Source organism: Asparagus officinalis, unplaced genomic scaffold (genome assembly GCF_001876935.1).
Source record: "Asparagus officinalis unplaced genomic scaffold, Aspof.V1 AsparagusV1_Un139, whole genome shotgun sequence".
NCBI lineage: Eukaryota > Viridiplantae > Streptophyta > Magnoliopsida > Asparagales > Asparagaceae > Asparagus > Asparagus officinalis.
Genome location: NW_017972405.1, coordinates 24965 through 46808, shown reverse-complemented (window position 1 = coordinate 46808; position 21844 = coordinate 24965). Strand labels below are relative to the sequence as shown.

Below are 21844 nucleotides of genomic sequence, written 5' to 3'. Positions count from 1 at the left end.
ATGAATAGATTCCAGGCTTCATGTATGGTGACTTTTCAAGAACCAAATGTAGCTAAAATCCATATAGCCCATCATTATCAAGACAGGCGCTAGGTCTTTGAGCTCCCAACACAAACAAATACATGTCTCCTATAAATTTGGACCTTAATATATGATGACTTTATCAGAATCACACGTGACTAAAATCCACATAATCCGTCATCGTCAAAATAAGGACCAGGCCATTGAGCCTCCCATCACATACAGTGCTGGTAATTACAAGATGCTATGGCCATAAACATCAATCTGATAAAGTAAATTTGAACTCTTCAACTCGTTACGAACATATAAAGATGCATTAATACACAAATATCCAGTACGAGGATTGTTGGCTGACAAATTCACGAAGTTACACAAATGTACAGTGAAGCTTTGAACTGCGTTCAGAAAAGATCGTCGTAGGCAACAATTTCCCTTCCCTTAAAGGGTTCTTCTTCTGATGCTGGAGTTTTATTGTTTGTACTAGTTCCAATAAGCTTCTTATTGCTTCTACCATGTTTGCTAAGGGGAATTTCTGCTCGCAATAGCTTCGAAGGAGCAGTTGTACCAGTTGCTGTTCTCCAAACCGGATGAGGATCAGCAGCTCGGCACACTAGTACCTGTAGTTTTATTTAACTTAGACCAAGATAAACCAAGTACCAACAGAATGCAATCAAATAAAAGAAGTGACTCAAAAGTAAATTGAAGCAAAATGACTGCAACGCTTATATAATATTATCATCCCTACTAATGATAGGCGAGGTCTGAAGTTAGGCTGAAGAGCACTTGGTTTAAAGCAATTAAAAAGGATACAGTGATAGTTAACATAAGAGAGCAATAGCTCTTAATAGGCATCAAGGAAATCCATATTCTAGATGTCCTCTTTTGGCCATGCCTCGTGTTCTTCCTTTTTCTTTCTCTTCTTCATTTTCTCTCTACATCTCTTTCTTTTCTCTCTATTTTCCCTCACTTCTCTTCTTCTTCTTCTAATCTTTGAGGCTCAGAGTTTATAAATGAAATTTTGGCTTATTTTTCATCGCCCTTCATAAATTACCAAAATATCATTTTCATGCCAAAAAACAACTTCTCCCAAGAATTAATTAAAAATACCCATAATTCAAGAAAAATCGCTATGACCAATAATTCAAAACCGATTCGGCTCAATTCTAACTCTAACTAGATGAATCCTATCGGTCTCTACTCCCCGTATTTGCTGGAAGCCCGAAAGTTATCCGATCCGAATATTTGCACATAATATAGAATAAATACTTGTACCAAAAGTCCAGGACTCCAGGGGCTTTACATCATATACCCTTAACATAAGTTTCATCCTCAGAAACTTTACGGCATACACCCCTTAGTTTCACCTTAACTCTCTTTTACCACAACATATAATTGCTTTATTGAACTAGATCCTATATAGACTCCTCTCCTAAAGTTTCCATCTCCATAATTGCACCCTCTTTCTCTAAATTTTATCACTTTCTCATCAACTCCAACAATCTACTATCAATTTCATTCCAGACCTTCTCGCTAGATACTCCTCTTATTTCGTCTACAAAATTAAATAAAAACTTACAAAGATATCATTATAGGATGAGATTCCAGGCTCAACGAGGCTTTGATACCAAACTCTTTACAAACTAACAAGAACTCACACTTCTTTTGATTTTACAGCTCTCTTCTAAAATTTATACCCCATCTATATAGACGTCTTTTGGACTTATTACACAATTTATTTTCTAAAAATAGCAGCGGACGCATTTCAAAAAATAAGAACATCTTGCTTTTGGAAAGTAACATCAACTATCTTTCAAAAAGTAGTGGATGTGGCATCTTCTTTTTGAAAGTGGCAGATGTGTGCTTTTACTTTTAAAGATTCAAGAGTAATAAAGAACAACTATCTTCATCTTTTCTCCTTTCTCCTTATCGTCACTGCTTACGTCATTGAAGTCGAGATAGTTTTTGAGCCCACCTTACTTCTGGTCAGTTTTCGGAGCAGTCCCTTGGTCAAAAGATCTTGTTGGTGAGGTATCCCTTATGCTTATCATAATTTCATATTGATCCGTGGCTCTTAGGCCCATAGTTTCCTCAAAATTTTCAAGGAAATCTTTTCCTTTGAAAGGCAATTTTGGGAGACAAAGAATAATATGATCTCGGACAGTTATTTTCCCATAATAATAAATTAATAATAAAGAGCTTCAAAGAACTCGATTGCTGCCTTTTTTCCTTCAATGTCATTCATATTCTTGTTCATCTAAAGGAATATGATTGAAGAGAGGTTCTCCTGTTAAGGGGTTTAGAATTCATACTTGATATGATAGATAGAATGCAAAACGGTCGCACTCTTCCCATATGGACCATATAGTGAATTCGAAGACTCTAAAATTTTCCTATCGCTACAAACGCCTAATTATAAATTGCAGGAATGAAGGATTTACTACTTCAGAAACTGACTAGAAGCAAGATGGCAAAACTATCTGGACTCTAGTGGCGCGTAAGAAATGACGACAAAGACCACCGGAGAGGATGAAAGATAGCCGTCATTTATCACTCTCGAATCTTTAAAAATAGAAGTCACGCATCTGCCACTTCCAAAAAGAAGATGTCACATTCACTATTTTCTAAAAGATAGATGCTACTACTTTCCAAAAGCAAGATGCCCCTACTTTCCTAAAGGTGTTCGTGCTACTTTTAGAAAATAATTTGTGTAACAAGTCTGGAGGTCTAAAGTCTGAAGAAATCTATATAAAGGGTCTAAAGTCCCGTATGAAGAACATAAGTTTCAGAAGAGAGTTGTAAAATCAAAAGAAATGTGAGCTCTTGCTAGTTCGTTTGTTTGAAAGGAGTTTGGTATTTTGATATGGGTATTTACACCATATGCACATACAAAATTCCAACCCAAAAGATAAGTTTTCTAACCTCTAACCTTCTCCCTAAATCCTACATAGATTAATGTCTCTACGTTATTCCACTTTTATGTTCAAATATTTGATCTAACTATGGAGGAATCTTTACAACAAAGTCACCACCTTTATCGATACATCTTCACAAAATCAAGACAATCATCCTTGTCCCTTGGTCCCCTTCTTTAATCCCCTCCCTCTTGATTCCCAATTCTCAATGTGTTGCCTGGTTTGAGTTAGTAAATGTAATACATCTAAATTTGTATTAGATTGTTGATTTGGATTTGAGTAAACCGTTTATTTTTTTAATGGCGGTTTTGAGAGATTTATTCACCTCCAATATTAACTCTCTCAATCATTAATCATTTTGAGTCGAACCAATCTCAATTAAACCTCCTTAATCCTAATTATAATGGATATTCAATGGGTTTTCTCATTTGGGGCCCTTTTACAATCAATTTTGAGCAAAAATGTGAAAACTCGAAGCTAGAAATCGATAAATCGGGCAGTAAACCGTTGACAATTTCGAAAATTTCTCTTCATTTGGATAGAGTGGAAATTACGTGTACATCAAAATTTGTGATTTTCATGAGTTATAACCCACAGTTTCTGTCAATACTTGTTCATGTAGATCAAACGACAATTAAGTATAGATAAAGTTCAAGATTTTCATGCGCTATAACTAATAATTTTTATAATTTTTGCTTGTTTTCACCAATGAAAATTAAGTATGTACACATCCAAATTTGAATTTTCATGGGGCTATAACCACGATCTTGTCAATTTCCGTTCATTTAAACCAAGTTACAGCTAAGTACGTGTACTTAAAATTTTATAATTTTCATGAGCTATAACCACAATTTTGACAATTTTTTCCATTTCAACCAAATGGAAATAAGGATGTGTACATTAAAATTTGCAATTTTCATGGGCTAACCCACGATTTTTTCAATTTTCATCTCTTTAGACCAAGTGGCAATTACGTATGCGCAATTCAAAAATTCAAGATTTTAATAGGCTATAATCCACGATTTTTTTCAATTTTTATCCTTTTGGACCAGATAGAAATAAAATATACATCAAAATTTGTGACTTTTAGGGGCTAACCCACGATTTTTATCAACCTTCATTTGTTTCAACCAGATGGCAATTTTGCATATATATCAAAATTTGTTAATTCCATCAGCTATAACTCACGATTTTGTAAATTTTCTCATTTAAACTAAATGGCAATAAAGTGTGCATAGTCTAAATTTCATGATTCTCATGGTTATAAACGTTTTGCAATTTTTCTCCGTTTTGCCTAATGGACATTAAGTTTATGTATGTAAAAATTTTTGATTTTCACAGGCTATAGACCAGTGATTTTTGTCAAATTTTAGTCATTCTGACAAAAAATAATTAAACACCAAGAACTAAAAATTCATGGTTTTCATGGGCTTTAACTAACGATTTTTACAATTTTTCTTTGTTTCGACCGAAAATAAATTATGTATGTATACATCAAAATTTCTAATTTTCACGGGCTATAACCCATGATTTTTTTTTTTTTTTCTAATCATTTCAACCAAAACGTAATCAAGTACTCTTAGTTAAACGTTCAAGGATTTTCATAAGCTATGATTTTCATGGGCTATAACCCACTATTTTTGTAATATTTTTTAGTTGTAACCGAATGGAAATAAAGTATATGTATATCAAAATTTTCAATTTTATGAACTATAAACCATGAGTTATGTCAATTTTTGTTCGGTTCAACCAAATGACTTTCATGGCTACAATTCATGATTTTCATGGATTTTCATGAGCTATAACTCATGATTTTGTAAATTTTCATGGGCTAATACTCATCATTTTATAAATTTTCATAGGCTATAACTCATCATTTTGTATCAATGAAAAAGAAATTAAGCATGTATATAAGCGATTTTCATAGGCTATAACTCAAGACCTTGTAAATTTTCATTGATTTAGATCAATTGATAGTAAAGAACACATATTCTACATGATTTCCATGGTTATTACTTATTACACATGATTTTCCTAATAAAAATTAAGTACGTGTCTAGAAAAAATTGTGATTTCATGGGTTGCAACCCATGAATTTTGTTATTTTTGTCATTTTGACCAAAAGGCAATTAACTACTTGTAGTTAAAAAATTCATGATTTTCACGGGCTATAACTTAATTTTTTTTTCAATTTTCCTTTGTTCGGATCAATCGTATGTTAAGTATGTTTCACAAACTATTACCCACGAATTTATCTATTATTATTCATTTCGACCAAAACGCAATTGAACACCCTCAGTTAAAAGTTTATTGTTTTCACGAACTATAATCCATAATTTTTGAAATTTTTCTTTGTTATGACTAAGGGGGTGTTTGGTTACATTTCTATAAATTATAGGAAATGTTTTCCATCTAAAACATGATTTCCTTGTATTTCTTAAAAAAATTATAGGAAAAGTTTTGAGAAGTTAAAAAGTACAAATTTCTTATTTTTTATATTTTGCTTGTTTGGTTCAAAACAAAAAAATGACTCATAACTTTATAGAAAATATCAACATTTTCTATAATTTGTAGAAGTTGAACCAAACACCCCCGTTAACTTTAAAGAGAAATGAGAACTTTATAGAAAAGTGTCAATGGTTTTATTATTTAAATAACGAATGCGTCAGATTTCCAACTGATTTCCGCCCATTTTAGAAGGAAATCGATTTCTATAAAATTTGGTACTTTTCTGTACTTTACAGAAAACATTTCTGTAAATTTTTTTGAACCAAACACAGTTTACGAAAATCTATAGAAAATATTTAATTACAGAAATGTCATGCGTCAGTACTTTTGAAAAAACATTTCTCAAAAAACATGCAACCAAACACCCCCTAAATGGAAATAAAGTTTGTGTATGTCGAAATTTTCGATTTTTCGTGAGCTATAAACCATGAGTTTTGTTAATTTTTGTTTAGCTCCACCAACTGACGGTTACATATGGGTAGTTCCAAATTCAAGATTTTCATGGGATAAAACATAAGATTTTGTAATTTTTCTTCGTTTAGACCAAATAGAAATTAAGTATGTGTATATCAAAATACATCATAAACTATATAACTCATAATTTTTGTCAATATTTATTCATTTCGACCAAATGGCAATTAAGTGTTCATAGTTCAAAATTCAAGATTTTTCATGTCTTATACTCACGATTTGTCATTTTTTTCGTTTTCACCAAATGGAAATCAAGTATCTTAACACGATTTTTTCAATTTTCGTACATTTAGACCAAGTGTCAATTAACTAAGCATATTTTAAAATTAATGATTTTCGTGGGCTGGAATCCAAATTTTTTGCAATTTTTCTTTGTTTCGACCTAAGGAAAATTAAGTATGTGTACCTGAAAATTAAGTATGTTTTTCAATTCATTGTGTTATTAAAATTGAAATTGAAATTCTTTTCACAATTCTAAGTTTCTTTTATTATGTTGATTATTATATGTTGGAAACGGCTCATTTTTTAATTAGACACAAATGACCATTTAAAATCATAGTTTTGAACTTGGATAATGGCTAAAATGAATACTGACCCATGTTAACGAGTTTCAAGAAATGGATGCGAATAGAGATATGCGTTCGAGAAGTGTATGACAGTTGTTTCAAATTAAAACATATATCATATAATTGAGTACGAGCCTAAATAAATGTACGCATATATCTAATGTGTCCATGCAGCTTGGGTATGGGTACATGTCTAATACGTGTTTGATACGGGTATGACTTCATGATAGAAGTACCAATGTAACATAGTTTTCAACAAAACGAAAATTAAGTTATGTATATCAAGATTTGAGATTTCCATGGTCTATAACTCGCAATTTTATAAATTTTTATTCATTTAGACCAAATGAAAATTAAGTATGCATAGTCCAAAATTCATGAGTTTCATGGTTACAAAATTATGTGTATATAAAAATTTGCAATTTCACAGGTACACGATTTTTGTTAATTTTTGGTCATTTCGACTAAGGGGGGTTATTGGTTGGGATATTTTAGGTGACAATTTTGGGGATTCTATTTCATAGTGTTATTCATTAGGACAATGAAACAAGGATAATACATTTTTGAGTTATTGATTTTTTGGAACACTAGTGAGACAATTACACCACTTGGGATAAAATTACCCCACTCATATACAAAATTTTTGTCCCAATAGTAAAAATTTACCCCATGCTCCATATTGGAACAATGTTGTTCCACTTTGAAGGCAATTGGGATAATTTTAAAATATTTTTGTATTATTTAACTAATACATGATATTATATTATAAATATATGACATGATATATAAAATATAACATATATTAATATTTTAAAGACATAATTTAATAACATATATTAATAATATTATATAATAGTAATTATAGTATAACGTATTTATTATAATATTATATAATATTATAATAACATATATTAATAATATTATATAATAGTAATTATAGTATAACATATTTATTATAATATTATATAATATTGTAATAACATATATTAATAATATTATGTAATATATTATTATATAATATTAATTAGTAATTATAGTATAACGTATTTATTATAATATTATATAATATTTTAGTAACATATATTAATATTTTAATAACATAATTTAATAACATATATTAATAATATTATATAATAGTAATTATAGTATAACGTATTTATCATATTATATTATACTAACATATATTAATAATATTAAAAAATATTACATTGAATAAAGTAAAATATTATAATATTTTATAAAGTACATTATATCCTATGATACTATATTATAATATATTAAATTAAATAATATATTATTAAAGTATTATATTATATATATTATTCATATATTATATCAATTATTATATAATGTAATATACTAATCTAATGTTAATTAGTAATTATTGTATAACATATTATATTTTTGTATAAATAAAATAATGTATTATATTATATATTATATTTTTAAAATATTATATTAAATATATTGATCATATATTATATTAATTATTATATAGTATAGCATGCTAATATAATATAATATAATACAATATAATAATTAATAATAATAATTTGTAAGTATAGTACAATATATTATATTTTAATATAAAGTAAAATAATATTTATATTATAATAATATACTAAATAATATACTAAACCAATTGGATAAGTTAATTTAGAAGTAATTAATAGATAAAATTATATTTTAATAAGGTGCCACATCATCAATTATCCCACATGAATTGTCAAATCAATGGCTCAAATTATCTCATTATCCCACTTTATCCCATTTTACCCCACTCAAAATATCCCAAAGGGGTAAAATTATTCTATTGGAACAATTTTCCCACTTGGCCCCAATTTGTCCCAACCAATAACCCTCCTAAGAAGCAATTTACTATCCATAGCTAAAAATTCATGATTTTCATGTGCTACAGCCTATGATTTTTGCAATTATTGTTCATTTTTACCAAATAAAATTATGCATACATCAAAATTGACTATTTTCATGAACTATAACCCGCTATTCTGTCAATTTTCGATCATTTAGACCTAGTAACAATTAAGTACGCGTAGTTCAAAATTCATGAATTCCATGGGCTAAACCCATAATTTAAACAATTTTTTCATTTCTACCATATAGAAATCAAGTATGTATGCATCAAAATTTGTATTTTCAAAAGCTATAACCCGTAATTTTCGTCAACATTTGTTTATTTCAACCACGTAGAAATTATGTATGTCAAACTTGCGATTTTCATGCACTATAACTCATAATTTTACAAATTTTTATTTATTTAGACCAAATGGCAATTAAGCACACATAGTCCAAGATTTACGATTTTCATGGTTATAACACATAATTTTTGTAATTTTTCTTCTTTTCGACAAATAGAAGTTAAGTGTGTTTATAAAAATTTGTGATTTTCACTAGCTATATACAACCCACCATTATTGTGTAGTTATAGTCATTTCGACCAAAAGGCAATTAACTACTCAGAACTTAAAAATTCTTGATTTTCGTGGGCTATAACTCACAATTATTGCAATTTTCTTTATTTCGATCGAACTCAAATTAAGTATGTGTATATTAAAATTTCCATTTTTCATAAGCCATACCCACTAATTTTGTCAATTATTGTTCATTTAAACCAAAACGCAATTAAGCAAAGAGTTCATGATTTTCATGGGCTTTATAACCTACGATTTTTATAATTTTTCTTATGACTGAATGGAAACAAAGTATGTGTACAGTAATATTTTCGATTTTCATGAGCTATAATCCACAATTTTTGTTCAATTCGACCAAATGACAATTAAAAACGTGTAGTTCAAAATTCAAGATTTTCATTGGTTTTAATCAAACAGTTTTGCAAGCTTTCTTTAGTTGCACTGAATAAAAACTAAGTATCTATACATTAAAATTTGTAATTTTCATGAGCTATAACCCACGATTCTTATTAATTTTTGTTCATTTTGACCAAACGACTATTAAGTATGCCTAGTTCAAAATTTAAGATTTTCACGTGTTATAACTCACCATTTTTAAAATTTTTGTTCGTTCCGCCAAATGGAATTAAGCATGTGTACATCAAAATTTGCGACTTTTATAAGCTATAACCAATGATCTGGTTAATTTTTATTTATTTAGACCAAGTAGCAATTCGTCACACTCACCGAGCTAGTTCAAAGTAGGTTGAGAAAGAGTCTCATCCAGCCAGTCGTGCTGGAAAAGCCAAAGGGTCAACAGGCCAGGTTTTACTACAACTACTTGAGATGCGTTTGGATAACATCCTTTTTCGATTGGGTATGGCTTCGACCATTCCTGGAGCCAGGCAATTAGTTAACCATAGATCTTTAGGACCAACTACACCTAGCAGGTAAGGTCCCACCATGGCTCTAGCTTGAAAAGAAGATTATCTACTATACTTCTCACTTTACCGAAAAAGCGCCTGGAACGTAAAGGAATCTACGAGTAGTTTCAACGAGTTGCCCTATAAACCGCACAAGAACGGAAAGAAGAGAAGGCTTTGCAAGACCTTATGAACCTATAGCCCTAGAGGAACGAGCCCACTAGCCGAAAGGAAAGCAAACTGAAAGCACTACTTCCGGTTTTAAGGAGCTTGACTTAAAGACTGAAAATTTCCGAACGGTTTTAGTTACGACTTCCGCTAGCACCTACTTCTTTTAAAATGCTTTCCTTTGACTGCTTGTGTTAAGCAAATCACTTGACTTCTGATTCCGCTTTCAAAGCCGCTTCGCGCCTCCCCCGCCTATGTGTAGTTCAAAATTTCACAATTTTCATCAGCTATAACCAATGATTTTTTATAATTTTTATAAATGAAATTAAGCATGTCTACATCAAAATTTGCGATTTTCATAGACTATAACCAACGACTTAATCAATTTTTTTTACTTAGACCAAGTGGCAATTAAGAACACATAGATCAAAATTCATAATTTCATCAGATATAACCAACAATTTTTATAATTTTTCTTTGTTTCGACTTGAGGTGAACTATGTATGGTACATCAAATTTTCTGATTTTCAAAGTCTATATAAGCCACAAAATTTGCCAATTATTGTTAATTTCAACCGAAACACAATCAATGATCCTTAGTTAAAATTCATAATTTTCATGGGATATAACACACGAGTTTGCAATTTTTCTTGGTTATGACTGAATGGAAAAAAGTGTAATCAAAATTTACCATTTTCATTGGCTACAACTTACGATTTTGTCAACTTTTATTTATTTAGACCAAATGGCAATTAAGTACGCGTAGTCCGCAATTCATGATTTTGATGGGCTACAACCTAGGATTTTGCAATTTTTTTGTTTGGACAAATTGAAAATTATGTGTACATCAACCTTTGCGATTTTCATGAGTTATATCACTCATGATTCCTATCAATATTTGTTCATTTTGACCAAACAACAATTAAGTATGCGTAGTTCAAAGTTCATAATTTTCATGTGTCATAAGCCATGATTTTCGAAACTTTGGTTCGTTTCCACTAAACAGAAATTGAGCGTACATCAAATTTTGCAATTTTCAAGGGCTAGCCCACCATTTGGCCAATTTTTAAACAAAGTGGTACTAAAGTATGCGTAATTCAAAAATTCATAACTTTCATCGGCTATAATCCATGATTTTGATAATTTTTATCCATTTCAACTAAATAAAATTATGTACACATAATAATTTGTAATTTTCATGGACTATAACCCACGATTTTTCAACTTTTGTTTGGTTCAACCAAATGGAAATTATGTTTATCAAAATGTGCAAATTTCATAGACTATAATTCACGATTTAGTAAATTTTTATTCATTTAGGCCAAATGGCAATTAAGTAAGAGTAGTCCAAAATTCAAGATTTTCATGGTTATAACCCACGATCTTTGTCATTTTTCTTTGTTTCGACTAAATGGAAATTAAGTTATGAGTATTTAAAATTTTGCGATTTTTACAGGCTGTAACTCACAATTTTTAAGTCATTTCAAAGAAGACAATGAACTACCCATAGTTAAAAATTCATGATTTTCGTGGACTATAACTCACGATATTAGCAACTTTCCTTTGTTTCAATGGAATGTAAATTAAGTATGTATATGATAAAATTTTCAAGTTTCATAGGCAATAACCTATGGATTTTGCCTATTATTCTTCATTACAACCAAAATGCAATTAAGTACCTTAGTTAAAAATTCATGATTTTCCTGGGCTATATCCCACAATTTTTATAATTTTTCTTAGTTATAATTGAAGAAAAATAAAGTACGCGTATTTTAAAATTTTCGATTTTCATAAGTTATAATTCACGAGTTTTGTCAATATTTGTTCAGTCTAACCAAATAACAATTAAGTACATATAGTTAAAAATTCTTGATTTTCATGAGCTATAACCCACAATTTATGTCAATATTTGTTCATCTCGACCAAACGACAATGAAGTATGTGCCATTCAAAATTCAAGATTTTCATATGCTAACACAAATTTCTCTTTTTTTTGTTTTCACAAAATGGAATAAGTATTTGTATATCAAACTTTGTGAATTTTATTGGTTATACCCCATGATTTTGTCAATTTTGTTCATTTAGACTAAGTAGCAATTAAGTACGTGTAATTCAAAATTCTTGATTTTCAAAGGCTATAACTCACGACATTTGCAATTTTTGTCTTTTCAACTAAACAGAATTGAAGCATGTCTACATGAAATTTTTTGATTTTTATGGGCCATAAGCCACGAATTATATCAAAATTTGATCATTCATACCAAATAGCAATTAACTACGTGTAATTCTAAATCTATTACTTTCATGGACTATAATCCATAATTCTTGCAATTTTTCTTAGTTGTGATTGAATGGAAATAAAGATTTGTGCTAATTAAAAGTTATAATTTTCATGGGCTATATAGCCAAAGATTTTAGTCAATCTTCATTCATTTTGACAAACAATTAACTACGAAGCATATGTACATCAAAATTTGTGATTTTCATAGGCTAACTCATGATTTTTTATCAATTTTCATTCATTTAGACCAAAGGGCGATTTAATACGCATTGTTAAAATTTCATGATTTTCATAGGCTAACCTATGATTTCGGCAACTTTTGTTTGGTTTAACCAAATGGAAATTAAAGGGTTGTTTATAAAAATTAGCAATTTTATATGTTATAACCCACGAATTTTTCCAATTTTTATTCATTTTGACTCAAAGGCAATTAAGTAGTCATAGTTTGAAATTCATGATTTTCATGGCTATAAACATAAAATTTTTGTTTGGCCCAAAATAAATTAAGTTTGTGTAGATCAAAATTTGCGACTTTTCTAGACTATTAACGCATACTTTTTGTTAAATTTTTTCACTTAGACTAAAAGATAATTAAGCAACTGTACTTCAAAATTCATGATTTTCATGGGCTATAACCCACCATTTTTATAATTTTTGTTTGTTTTGACCGATGGAAATGAAGCATGTGATTCAAATATGTGATTTTCATAGGCCATAACCCATGAATTTTGGCTTTTTTTTGTACATTTTGACCAAAAGGCAATTAAGTACCCATAGTTAAAAATTCATGATTTTTATGAGTTGTAACACAGGAATTTTGTAATTTAAGTTCATTTCGACTGAATGTAAATTACTTACGTATACATCTAAATTTTGCGATTTTCATAGGTCACAAACCATGATATTTTCAATTTTTGCTCGTTTCAACAAAATGAAAATTAAGTATGTGTGTGTCAACATTTGTGATTTTCATGGGTTATAATTCACGATTTTGTCTATTTTTTCATTTAGACCAAATGACAATTTAGTAAGTGTAGTTCAAAATTAATGACTTTCATAGGTTATAACCCATGATATTTGCATTGTTTTTGTTGTTTCTATCAAAATATAAATTAAGCATGTGTACAAAAATTGCAATTTTCGGGATTTATAGCGCGCAATTTTATCAATTTTTTTCTTCTACCAAATTTGCAATAAAGTGTAACTCAAAATTAATTAGTTTCAATGGCATAACCCATGATTGTTGAAATAGTTGATCATTATGACCAAAGGTAAATTAAGTATGTGCAACTTAGTTGCGATTTTCATAGGCTCACGATTCTTTTATCAATGTAGTTCATTTCTACCAAATGGCAATTAAACATGTGTAGCTCAAATTTCATAAATTTTGCAATTTTTCTTTGTTCAAACCGACTAAAAATTAAGTTTGTGCATTCAAAATTTGTGATTTTCATGAGCTATAACACATGATTTTTGTCAATTTTTGTTCGTTAGAACCAAAAGGCAATTACGTACGCGTAATTCGAAATTCATGATTTTCACGGGCCATAACTCACAATTTTTGTGAATTTTGTTTGTTTTGACTAAATGGAGTTATGTGAACATCAAAATTTGCGATTCTCTTGGGTTATACACATGATTTTTATCAATTTTTGTTCATTTCAACCATATGACCATTAGGTATGCTTAGTTCAAAATTTATGATTTTGTTATTCTTGTTCATTTCGACCAAATGGAAATTAAGTATTTATGCATCAAGATTTGCGATTTTCATAGGGTAAAACCCACGATTTTTTTTTTTTTTTTTTTTTATTTGCGATTTTCATAGGGTAAAACCCACGATTTTTTTTTTTTTTTTTTTTTGACTAAATGGCGATTAAGTACACGTAGTTCACAATTCATGATTTACAAGAGCTATAACCCATAATTGTTGGAATTTTTATTTGCTTCAGTCTAATGAAAATTAAGTACGTGCATCAAAATTTGGAACTCCCATGGGCTATATAACCTATGTTACCAAAGTAATTCTAAGCTGAAGTTGTACCCTGTACCCGATACATATCCGTACACTTACCCATACACGTACTTGTACCCAAACTCCTTCGACACTCCTTGCATATATGCATACAATTATTTAGAGATATACTCAATTATACAACACATGTTCACATGTTTTAATTTAAAACACTTGTCATACATTTTTTTGGACATATCTACACTTCACATCCACTTCTTGAAACTCGTTAGCATAAGTTAGCTTCTGAATTGTGATTTTGAAGGGTCATTTGGATGTCTAGTTCAAGACTAGTGATTTTCCAATTTATAATCCACATAATAAAAGAAACACAAATTTGTTCTAGGAATTTTAATTATCATCATTGTTCTCATATAAATTATTAATTCTAATATATAACATGTATATATAAATATTTATATAGAAGGTTTGTCTGTACCCTACCTTCTACAAATTTGTCGTCTCCCATACACGCACCCATAACCATGCAATACATGCTATAACTAATGATTTTGTCAGTTGACATTCATTTGGACCAAATAGCAATTAAATATGTGTAGTTTAAAATTCATAATTTTAATTGACTTATAATCTATTGCAACTTTTAATCGTTTTGACCACATGAAAATTAAGTATATGTATAGCAACATTTGTGATTTTAATAGGCTATAACCTATGATTTTGTCAATTGTTGCTCTCTTCAACCACATGGTAATTAAGTACGCCTAGATAAAAACAATGATTTCCTAGGCTACAACCAATGATTTTTGTAATTTTTGTTAGCTTCAACTAAATGGAAGTTAAGTGTGCAATTAAGTACGCTTAGTTAAAAATAATGATTTCATAGGCTACAACCAATGATCTTTGTAATTTTTGTTCGCTTTAACTAAATGAAAGTTAAGTGTGTATATCAAAATTTGTAATTTTCATAGGCTACAACTTATGATTTTGTCAATTTTCATTCATTTAGACCAAATGACAATTAAGTATGCGTAGACTAATATTCATGACTATTATGGTCTTATAACCCACGATGTTTTCAATTTTTCTCATTCCCTCTAAATGGAAATTAATTGCGTATATAAAAACTTCCGATTCTCATAGGTTATACCCTACAACTTTTATTAGTTCTTAGTCATTTCAACCAAAAGGCAATTAACTAGTGATAGTTAATATTCATGATTTTCATGGATAGTAACTCACGCTTCTTCAATTTTTCATTGTTTCTACAAAAGTAAATTAACTGTGTACATCAAATTTTCTAATTTTTCATGGTCACCCACGATTTTTGTCAATTTTAGTTCTTTTCAACTAAATGGCAATTAAATACGTGTAGTTCAAAATTTATGATTTTAATAGGCTATAACCCACGATTTTAGCAACTTTTGTCTTTCGACCGAATAAAAATTAAGTATGTGCACATCAAAATTTTGCAATTTTCATGAGCTATAATCCACAATTTTTTTTTATTTTCATTATTTTCGTCTAAATAGCAATTAAGTATGCATAGTTAAAAAACCATGATTTTCACAGCAATATAACCTAAATCTTACAATTTTTGTTTGGCTCAACAAAATGGTAATTAAGTATGGATCTCAAAATTTGTGATTTTTAAGAGCTATAACCTAAGAATTTTGTCAATTTTCATTAATTTAGACCAAATAGTAATTAAGTACATGTAGTCCAAAATTCATGATTTTTATGGTCTATATAACATGATTTTTGCAAATTTTTCATTTTGACTAAAATGTAAATTAAGTATGTGCACATAAAAATTTGCTTGTCTCGTGGGCTAAAATTTCATGATTTATAAGAGATATAACCCATGATTTTTGATATTTTACTTTGTTTTGACCGAAAGTAAATTAAGTGTGCACATCAAAATTTCTTATTTTCATGGGTTATCGTTCATGATTTTTGACTTTTAGTTTATTTCAACCAAAAGGCAATTAAAGTACTCGTAGTTAAAAATTCATGATTATCATGGGTTGTAACTCACTATTTTTGCAGCTTCTTCAGTTATGAACGAATGGAAATAAGGTACGTGCATCAAAACTTTTATTTTTCATGTGTTACAATCCACGAGTTTTGTCAATTTTTGTTTGTTTTGACCAAATGACAATTAAGTACTTAAAGTTTAAAATTCATGATTTTCATGGAAACTCGTGATGTTTGTATTTGTCTTTGTTTAGCTCAAATGGGTCTAAATGGAAATTAAGTATATGTACATCAAAATTTGTAATTTTCAGGATAATTTTTGTTAACAATTATTCATTTCAACCAAATGGGAATTAAGTGCGCGTAACTCAAAGTTCATGATTTTCATGTGCTATAAAGCTTATAACCCATGACTTTTGCTATTTTTGTTTGTTTCCCACAAATGGAAATTACGTATGTCTGCATCAAAATTTGTAATTTTCATAGGCTAAAGCCATGATTTTGTCAATTTTCATTCATTAAGACCAAGTGGCTATTAAGAACATGTAGTTCAAAATTTCATTATTTTTATGAGCTATAATCTACGGATTTTGGCTATTTTTGCCCATTTCAACCAAATAGAAATTAATTATGTGTACATCAAAATTTGGGATTTTCATAGGCTATATCCCAGGATGTTTTTCATTAAGACCAAATGGCGATTAAGTACACGTAGTTTAAAATTCATTATTTTCATAAGATATCATCCACGATTTTTGTAGTTTATTCTTCGTTTTGACGAATGAAAATTAAGATTGTGTACATTAAAATTTGCAAGGGCTATAACCCATGATTTTTTTAATTTTCATTCATTTTGACCAAGTACACATTGTTCAAAGTTTATAATTAACCCATTATTTTTGCAATTTTTGTTCGTTCCAACCAAATAGAAATTAAGTGTGTACATCAAAATTTGTGATTTTCATGAGCTATGTAACTCACAATTTTGTCAATTTTCATTCATTTAGACCAAATGGCAATTTAGTACATATAGTTCAAAAGGCATCATTTCCTATAGAGAGCAATCAGAGAAAAATGCAAAGAAGCTCTGATACAATGAGAGATAACTACGATAATTTTTTCCATAAAATTCAATAGCAAGGGAGATGTTTATAACTATGAAAAGTTTAAATAATATACAACTGGCATTTCATAATCTAAGGGATTAGTCCCATGATCTTAAAAATGACAACCAGGATGGTTGGTAAAACTTTGATGACTTACATACATATATCTTATTAGTTCAAATGCACCATTCTAATGTTACATTTCGAGATTTCAGTGCAATAGATGTAAGCTTGTGAGGGGTGTTTCTGAGCCGTGTGCCGAGTTTGCATGAACATACATCCATGTATTTTGAATTACTTAGACATGTATAGATATGGTCTAAATTAACCTATCCTAGTTGTCTTCCCTTACATCATGGGATTGTTATCCCTAGATTATAGGATGTCAACTATAACAACCTATGCAAAGTTTTCCCATTAGGGCATATTTGGTTATTTCCTAAAAAACCAAAAAATAGAAATGAAAACCAAGAAATCTCAAAAAGTACAATTTGACACATTTCCATCCCTAAAACTCACCCACAACATCTAATAAAATATTATTTTTATCCAACAACTCATCCACCACATCTAATAAAATATTATTTTCATCCAACAACTCATCCATCACATCCACCACATCTAATAAAATATTATTTTCATCCACAACATCACTTAACTCATCTCATCTCATATTTAAAAATCACTCACATCATCCAATAAGATTGTGACAACTCATCTCATTAACATTTCATTTCTTTGTTTTCCTCCCAAAAAGCTAGGAAAACAATTTCCTTAAATGTGAGTCACGTCATCCAATAATATAATGACAACTCATCTCATCTCATCTCATCTATTTTCTTATTTTTAAGAAATAACCAAACAAAAAAAACAACCTATTACAAGAAATAGGTTTCTTATAATTCATTTCCTTATTTTTTCCGCCAACCAAACAACATCAAAACAAGTTTTCTTAAAAAACCACTCACATCATCCTATAATAAGGTGACAACTCATCTCTCTCATCTCCATTTCTTTGATTTCCTTCTTTTTTTAGCCAACCAAACAATCTCAAAACCTATTTTTCTTAGAAATAGGTTTCCTTTTCTTTGATTTCCCTCTTTTTTTAGGCAAACAAACAGCCCCTTAATACATGTCTCCTCTACTCCTGAATTTTGTTAGGAAAGAAGCACAATCATCATTCTCTCATGGTACTGGAGCTTTTCTAATGGTGTGTTTGGATGGAGGGTAAAGGAGGGAGGGAGAAGAGAAATTTGGATTTAACCTTGTTTGGGAGTTCTATTAGGAGGATAGAGGAGGGGAAGTTAGGGAAATTTTGCACTAAAATCTTACCCCCCAAACTGGGGGGTAAAGGAGGGAAAGGGAAGTGAATGAGAAGTTTAACCTTCCTTCCCTTCCCTTGATCTCCCAAATAGGCCATTAAGACTTGTTTGTTTATACCTTTGAATTTGGTTGCTATCACCTCAAGATGCACATTGTTCATGGCATCATCTTCCCCATCCGTCCCCACCTCACTCTCTTCTATAGAACCCAACATTAGTGTGAATTCCTCGCTCAACTTTTGCCTTGAGATTGATAATTATTGGGTTTTTCTATAATGTGCCCTTAGGGCATATGTTAAGAAACATTAAATACTCTCTAACTCCCTCCATTATTATATATGAACATCTAAGTTTTAATGGTTTTGATTTTTTTTTCCCCTAACAATAATAATCTACATGCAACAACTTAATAAAAAATCATTCTCTAGAACCAAAGTTACATTCCAACCAAAAACTTTTAAAATTTGTATGCATCTCTATGATAATAGAAATACTTGGATAACATTTAATCTTTCTTAACATATGCCGTAAGGGCACAATATAGAAAAACCCATAATTATTTGCTACAGAAAGCTCACCTAAAGCCTACCTTGTCAGTCAATTGTCTACGGTATTATGTCAATGGTTCATGTCTTGCTACACCATAACATATAACTTCAACTGTAGATCTGCTCTTCCCAACAAGCATGCTATTTCGGTCCATTCTCCTTCATCTAATCATAATCCTCCACATGTGAAGCTTTGGTTACATCATATGTTTTCACCATCATAACCAGCGAAAGGACCTCCAAAACCCCTTCAATAAATTTGAAAATCATAGGGTTTTGTGAAGGTTTAACCTGTGTAAGTTAAAGCCATAATAAAAATTCCAATTCAAATTCAGCCAGGATCCAAGTAGATATCTGTTCTACTCGAACAGTATTACTATATATCAGTTATTGATTAACATTTGAAAACACTCATGATAATGATTTTTGAAGCAAAAGTACAGAATGTATTAGGAGGAAGTGAAGAGAATCGAGCTCTAAGCCTTCTAAATTCTCATCTTTCACCCCAAGTTCTTAACTTTTTCATCTCAGTCATGCTACTTAACCTATACTCATACCATCCCACCAACTGCAACCACAATTTCAACTTCAGTGCAAAGCACAAGAGGTGCAAAAGAGGAAAGAGCTATCTAATTATATCAACATTTAATTAACAATGGAAAATGACTGCAAGTAATGAACTACGAAGTAAAAGAATGCAATGTATTAGGAGAAGCGAAGAATAGCGAGCTCTACGACTTTATAAAAACCTCATCTTTCACCTAAAATTCTTCACTTTGCACCTCCATCGTACTACTTCACCTATACTCATACCAACCCACCCCCAACTTCAACCACAATCTTGACTTCAATGCGAAGAACAAGAGAGGCAAAAAGGGAAAACAACTAATCTAATTATCTCAATCTCTAATTAACGGAAAAGATTGCTAGTAATCAATTATGAAGCAGAAGTAAACAATGTATCAGGAGGATTGAAGGACATTGAGCCCTGAGACTTCTAAATATCTATCTTCCATCTAAAGCTCTTCCCTTTTGATCTCATTATACTCCTTCACCTGTACGTATACCATCCCACCACCAATTTCAACCACAGTTCCAACTTCAATGCCAAGAAAACAGCTATTTAAGTATATCAATCATTTATCAACAACAGAAAAGACTCCTAGTGGAGAAGTTGAAAGGAATGAAGCTCTAAGACCTCCAAAAAAAATCTCATCTCTCACCTAAAATTCTCGACTTTTCATCTCCATTACGCACCAAAATTTCAACTTCGACGAAAATAATGAACAGGGCAAGCAAAAAAGAGAAATTCGCTACCTTGCTGGATCTAATGGAGACCCCAAACCCCGGATCGAGCGAAGCTGCGATGGCGGCCTCAGCGGAATCAGCAGACCGAAACGTAACATAACCAGCGCCGTCGGCGGCGTCGATGCGAGTACGAGAGATGGATCCGTACATCTCAAGCCTCGACTTGAGCTCGAGAACCGTGCAATCAGAGGGGAGTCCAGTCACCATCACTATGGGCGACGAGGAAGAAGAGGACTTGAACAACATCGAGTCATCACCATCGACCTCATCGATCTTTGAAAGAGGACGACGGAATCTTTGTCTTTTGGAGGTGAAATCGGCGTTGTCGTGGGCTCGTTTTCCCCTTCTCCTCTCCATTTTTTGAGTAGTAGTAGGAAAAACTAGGGTTCAGGCGAGATTTGGGTCTACTGTTTAGTCCCCCATCGGTTGTGATTGGAGATTTACGCGGTTACGGAGCGGTTGTTTTGGGCTTGTCTGTCGCTGGGCTTTATAAATCCCGGGAGGGGGACAAATTTTCAAAAAACCCATTTATGAACTGAATTGGAAAAATCAACCCATTTCGAATTTAACTGAATCGATTTTGGCGAAATAATTTATGAAACTTCACTGGACTTCAAGTCCCGTGAAGTTTCATAACTTTTTTTTACGAAATTTAACAACGCGCTTAAACTTCACGGGACTTGAAGTCTTGTGAAGTTTCGTAAATTATTACGCCAAAATCGACCCGGTTTCAGCCAACTGGTTGAAACTGGGTCGATTTTGACAATTAAGTCGCAAATAGGTTATTTTTTATAATTAAGCTGTTAAATAGGTTGGTTTTGAAAATTTTGTCCCAACTCGGGGGATGAAACAAATTAGTCTGCGGTTGGAATGGGGACCACAGTTATGCAAGGGGGGAAAGTTATTATATCTGGACTCTCATGGGCTGCTTGGCAAAAAGTACTAAGGGGGTGTTTGGTTCGGCTAAATTTTTGGAAATCATGCAGTTTTGGAACAAAAAGTAGGTTTTTTGACATTTTTGGATTCCAAAACTGTCATTTGGTTCAACTTTTTTTTAAGAATGCATTTCTTAAAAGCTGACATGGCAACACACTTTATGGAAAAGCCAAATCCATTTTTAAAGCTCTGAAATGGGCTGGAAATCTGACAACTAATTGACAACTCATCAATTACTCTCACAACTCCTTAAATTTTTTGGAAATGAAACAAACATGAGTTTTGGAAATGCTTTCCTATTCATCACTTCATCATTCTATACCAAACACAAGTTATGGATTCCTGCATGATCCAAAAAAAATTTTGGAAATGGTTATTTGCCTTGGATTCCATTTCCATTATTTTATGGAA

The 21844-nt window shown here is 30.8% G+C and overlaps 1 protein-coding gene across 1 annotated transcript; it reads right to left on the bottom strand.

Annotated features, from left to right (window-relative positions):
* Positions 1-201: 201 nt before the first annotated feature.
* LOC109827319 (uncharacterized protein At1g27050) lies at positions 202-20950 on the bottom strand. The gene is made up of 2 exons (XM_020394312.1): positions 20507-20950; positions 202-638 (listed from the first exon to the last, which is right to left on the bottom strand). Exons 1-2 carry the CDS (start codon positions 20852-20854, stop codon positions 423-425), a joined length of 564 nt encoding a protein of 187 aa, XP_020249901.1. The 5' UTR covers positions 20855-20950; the 3' UTR covers positions 202-422.
* Positions 20951-21844: the final 894 nt, after the last annotated feature.

Bases quoted from the DNA above. Each gene is read 5' to 3' on its own strand.
- LOC109827319 (XM_020394312.1), bottom strand. From the start codon at position 20,854: ATGGAGAGGAGAAGGGGAAAACGAGCCCACGACAACGCCGATTTCACC. The intron at 639-20,506 runs GTAGCGAATTTC...ATAAAACTACAG, and splicing joins TCTCCATTAGATCCAGCAAG to GTACTAGTGTGCCGAGCTGC.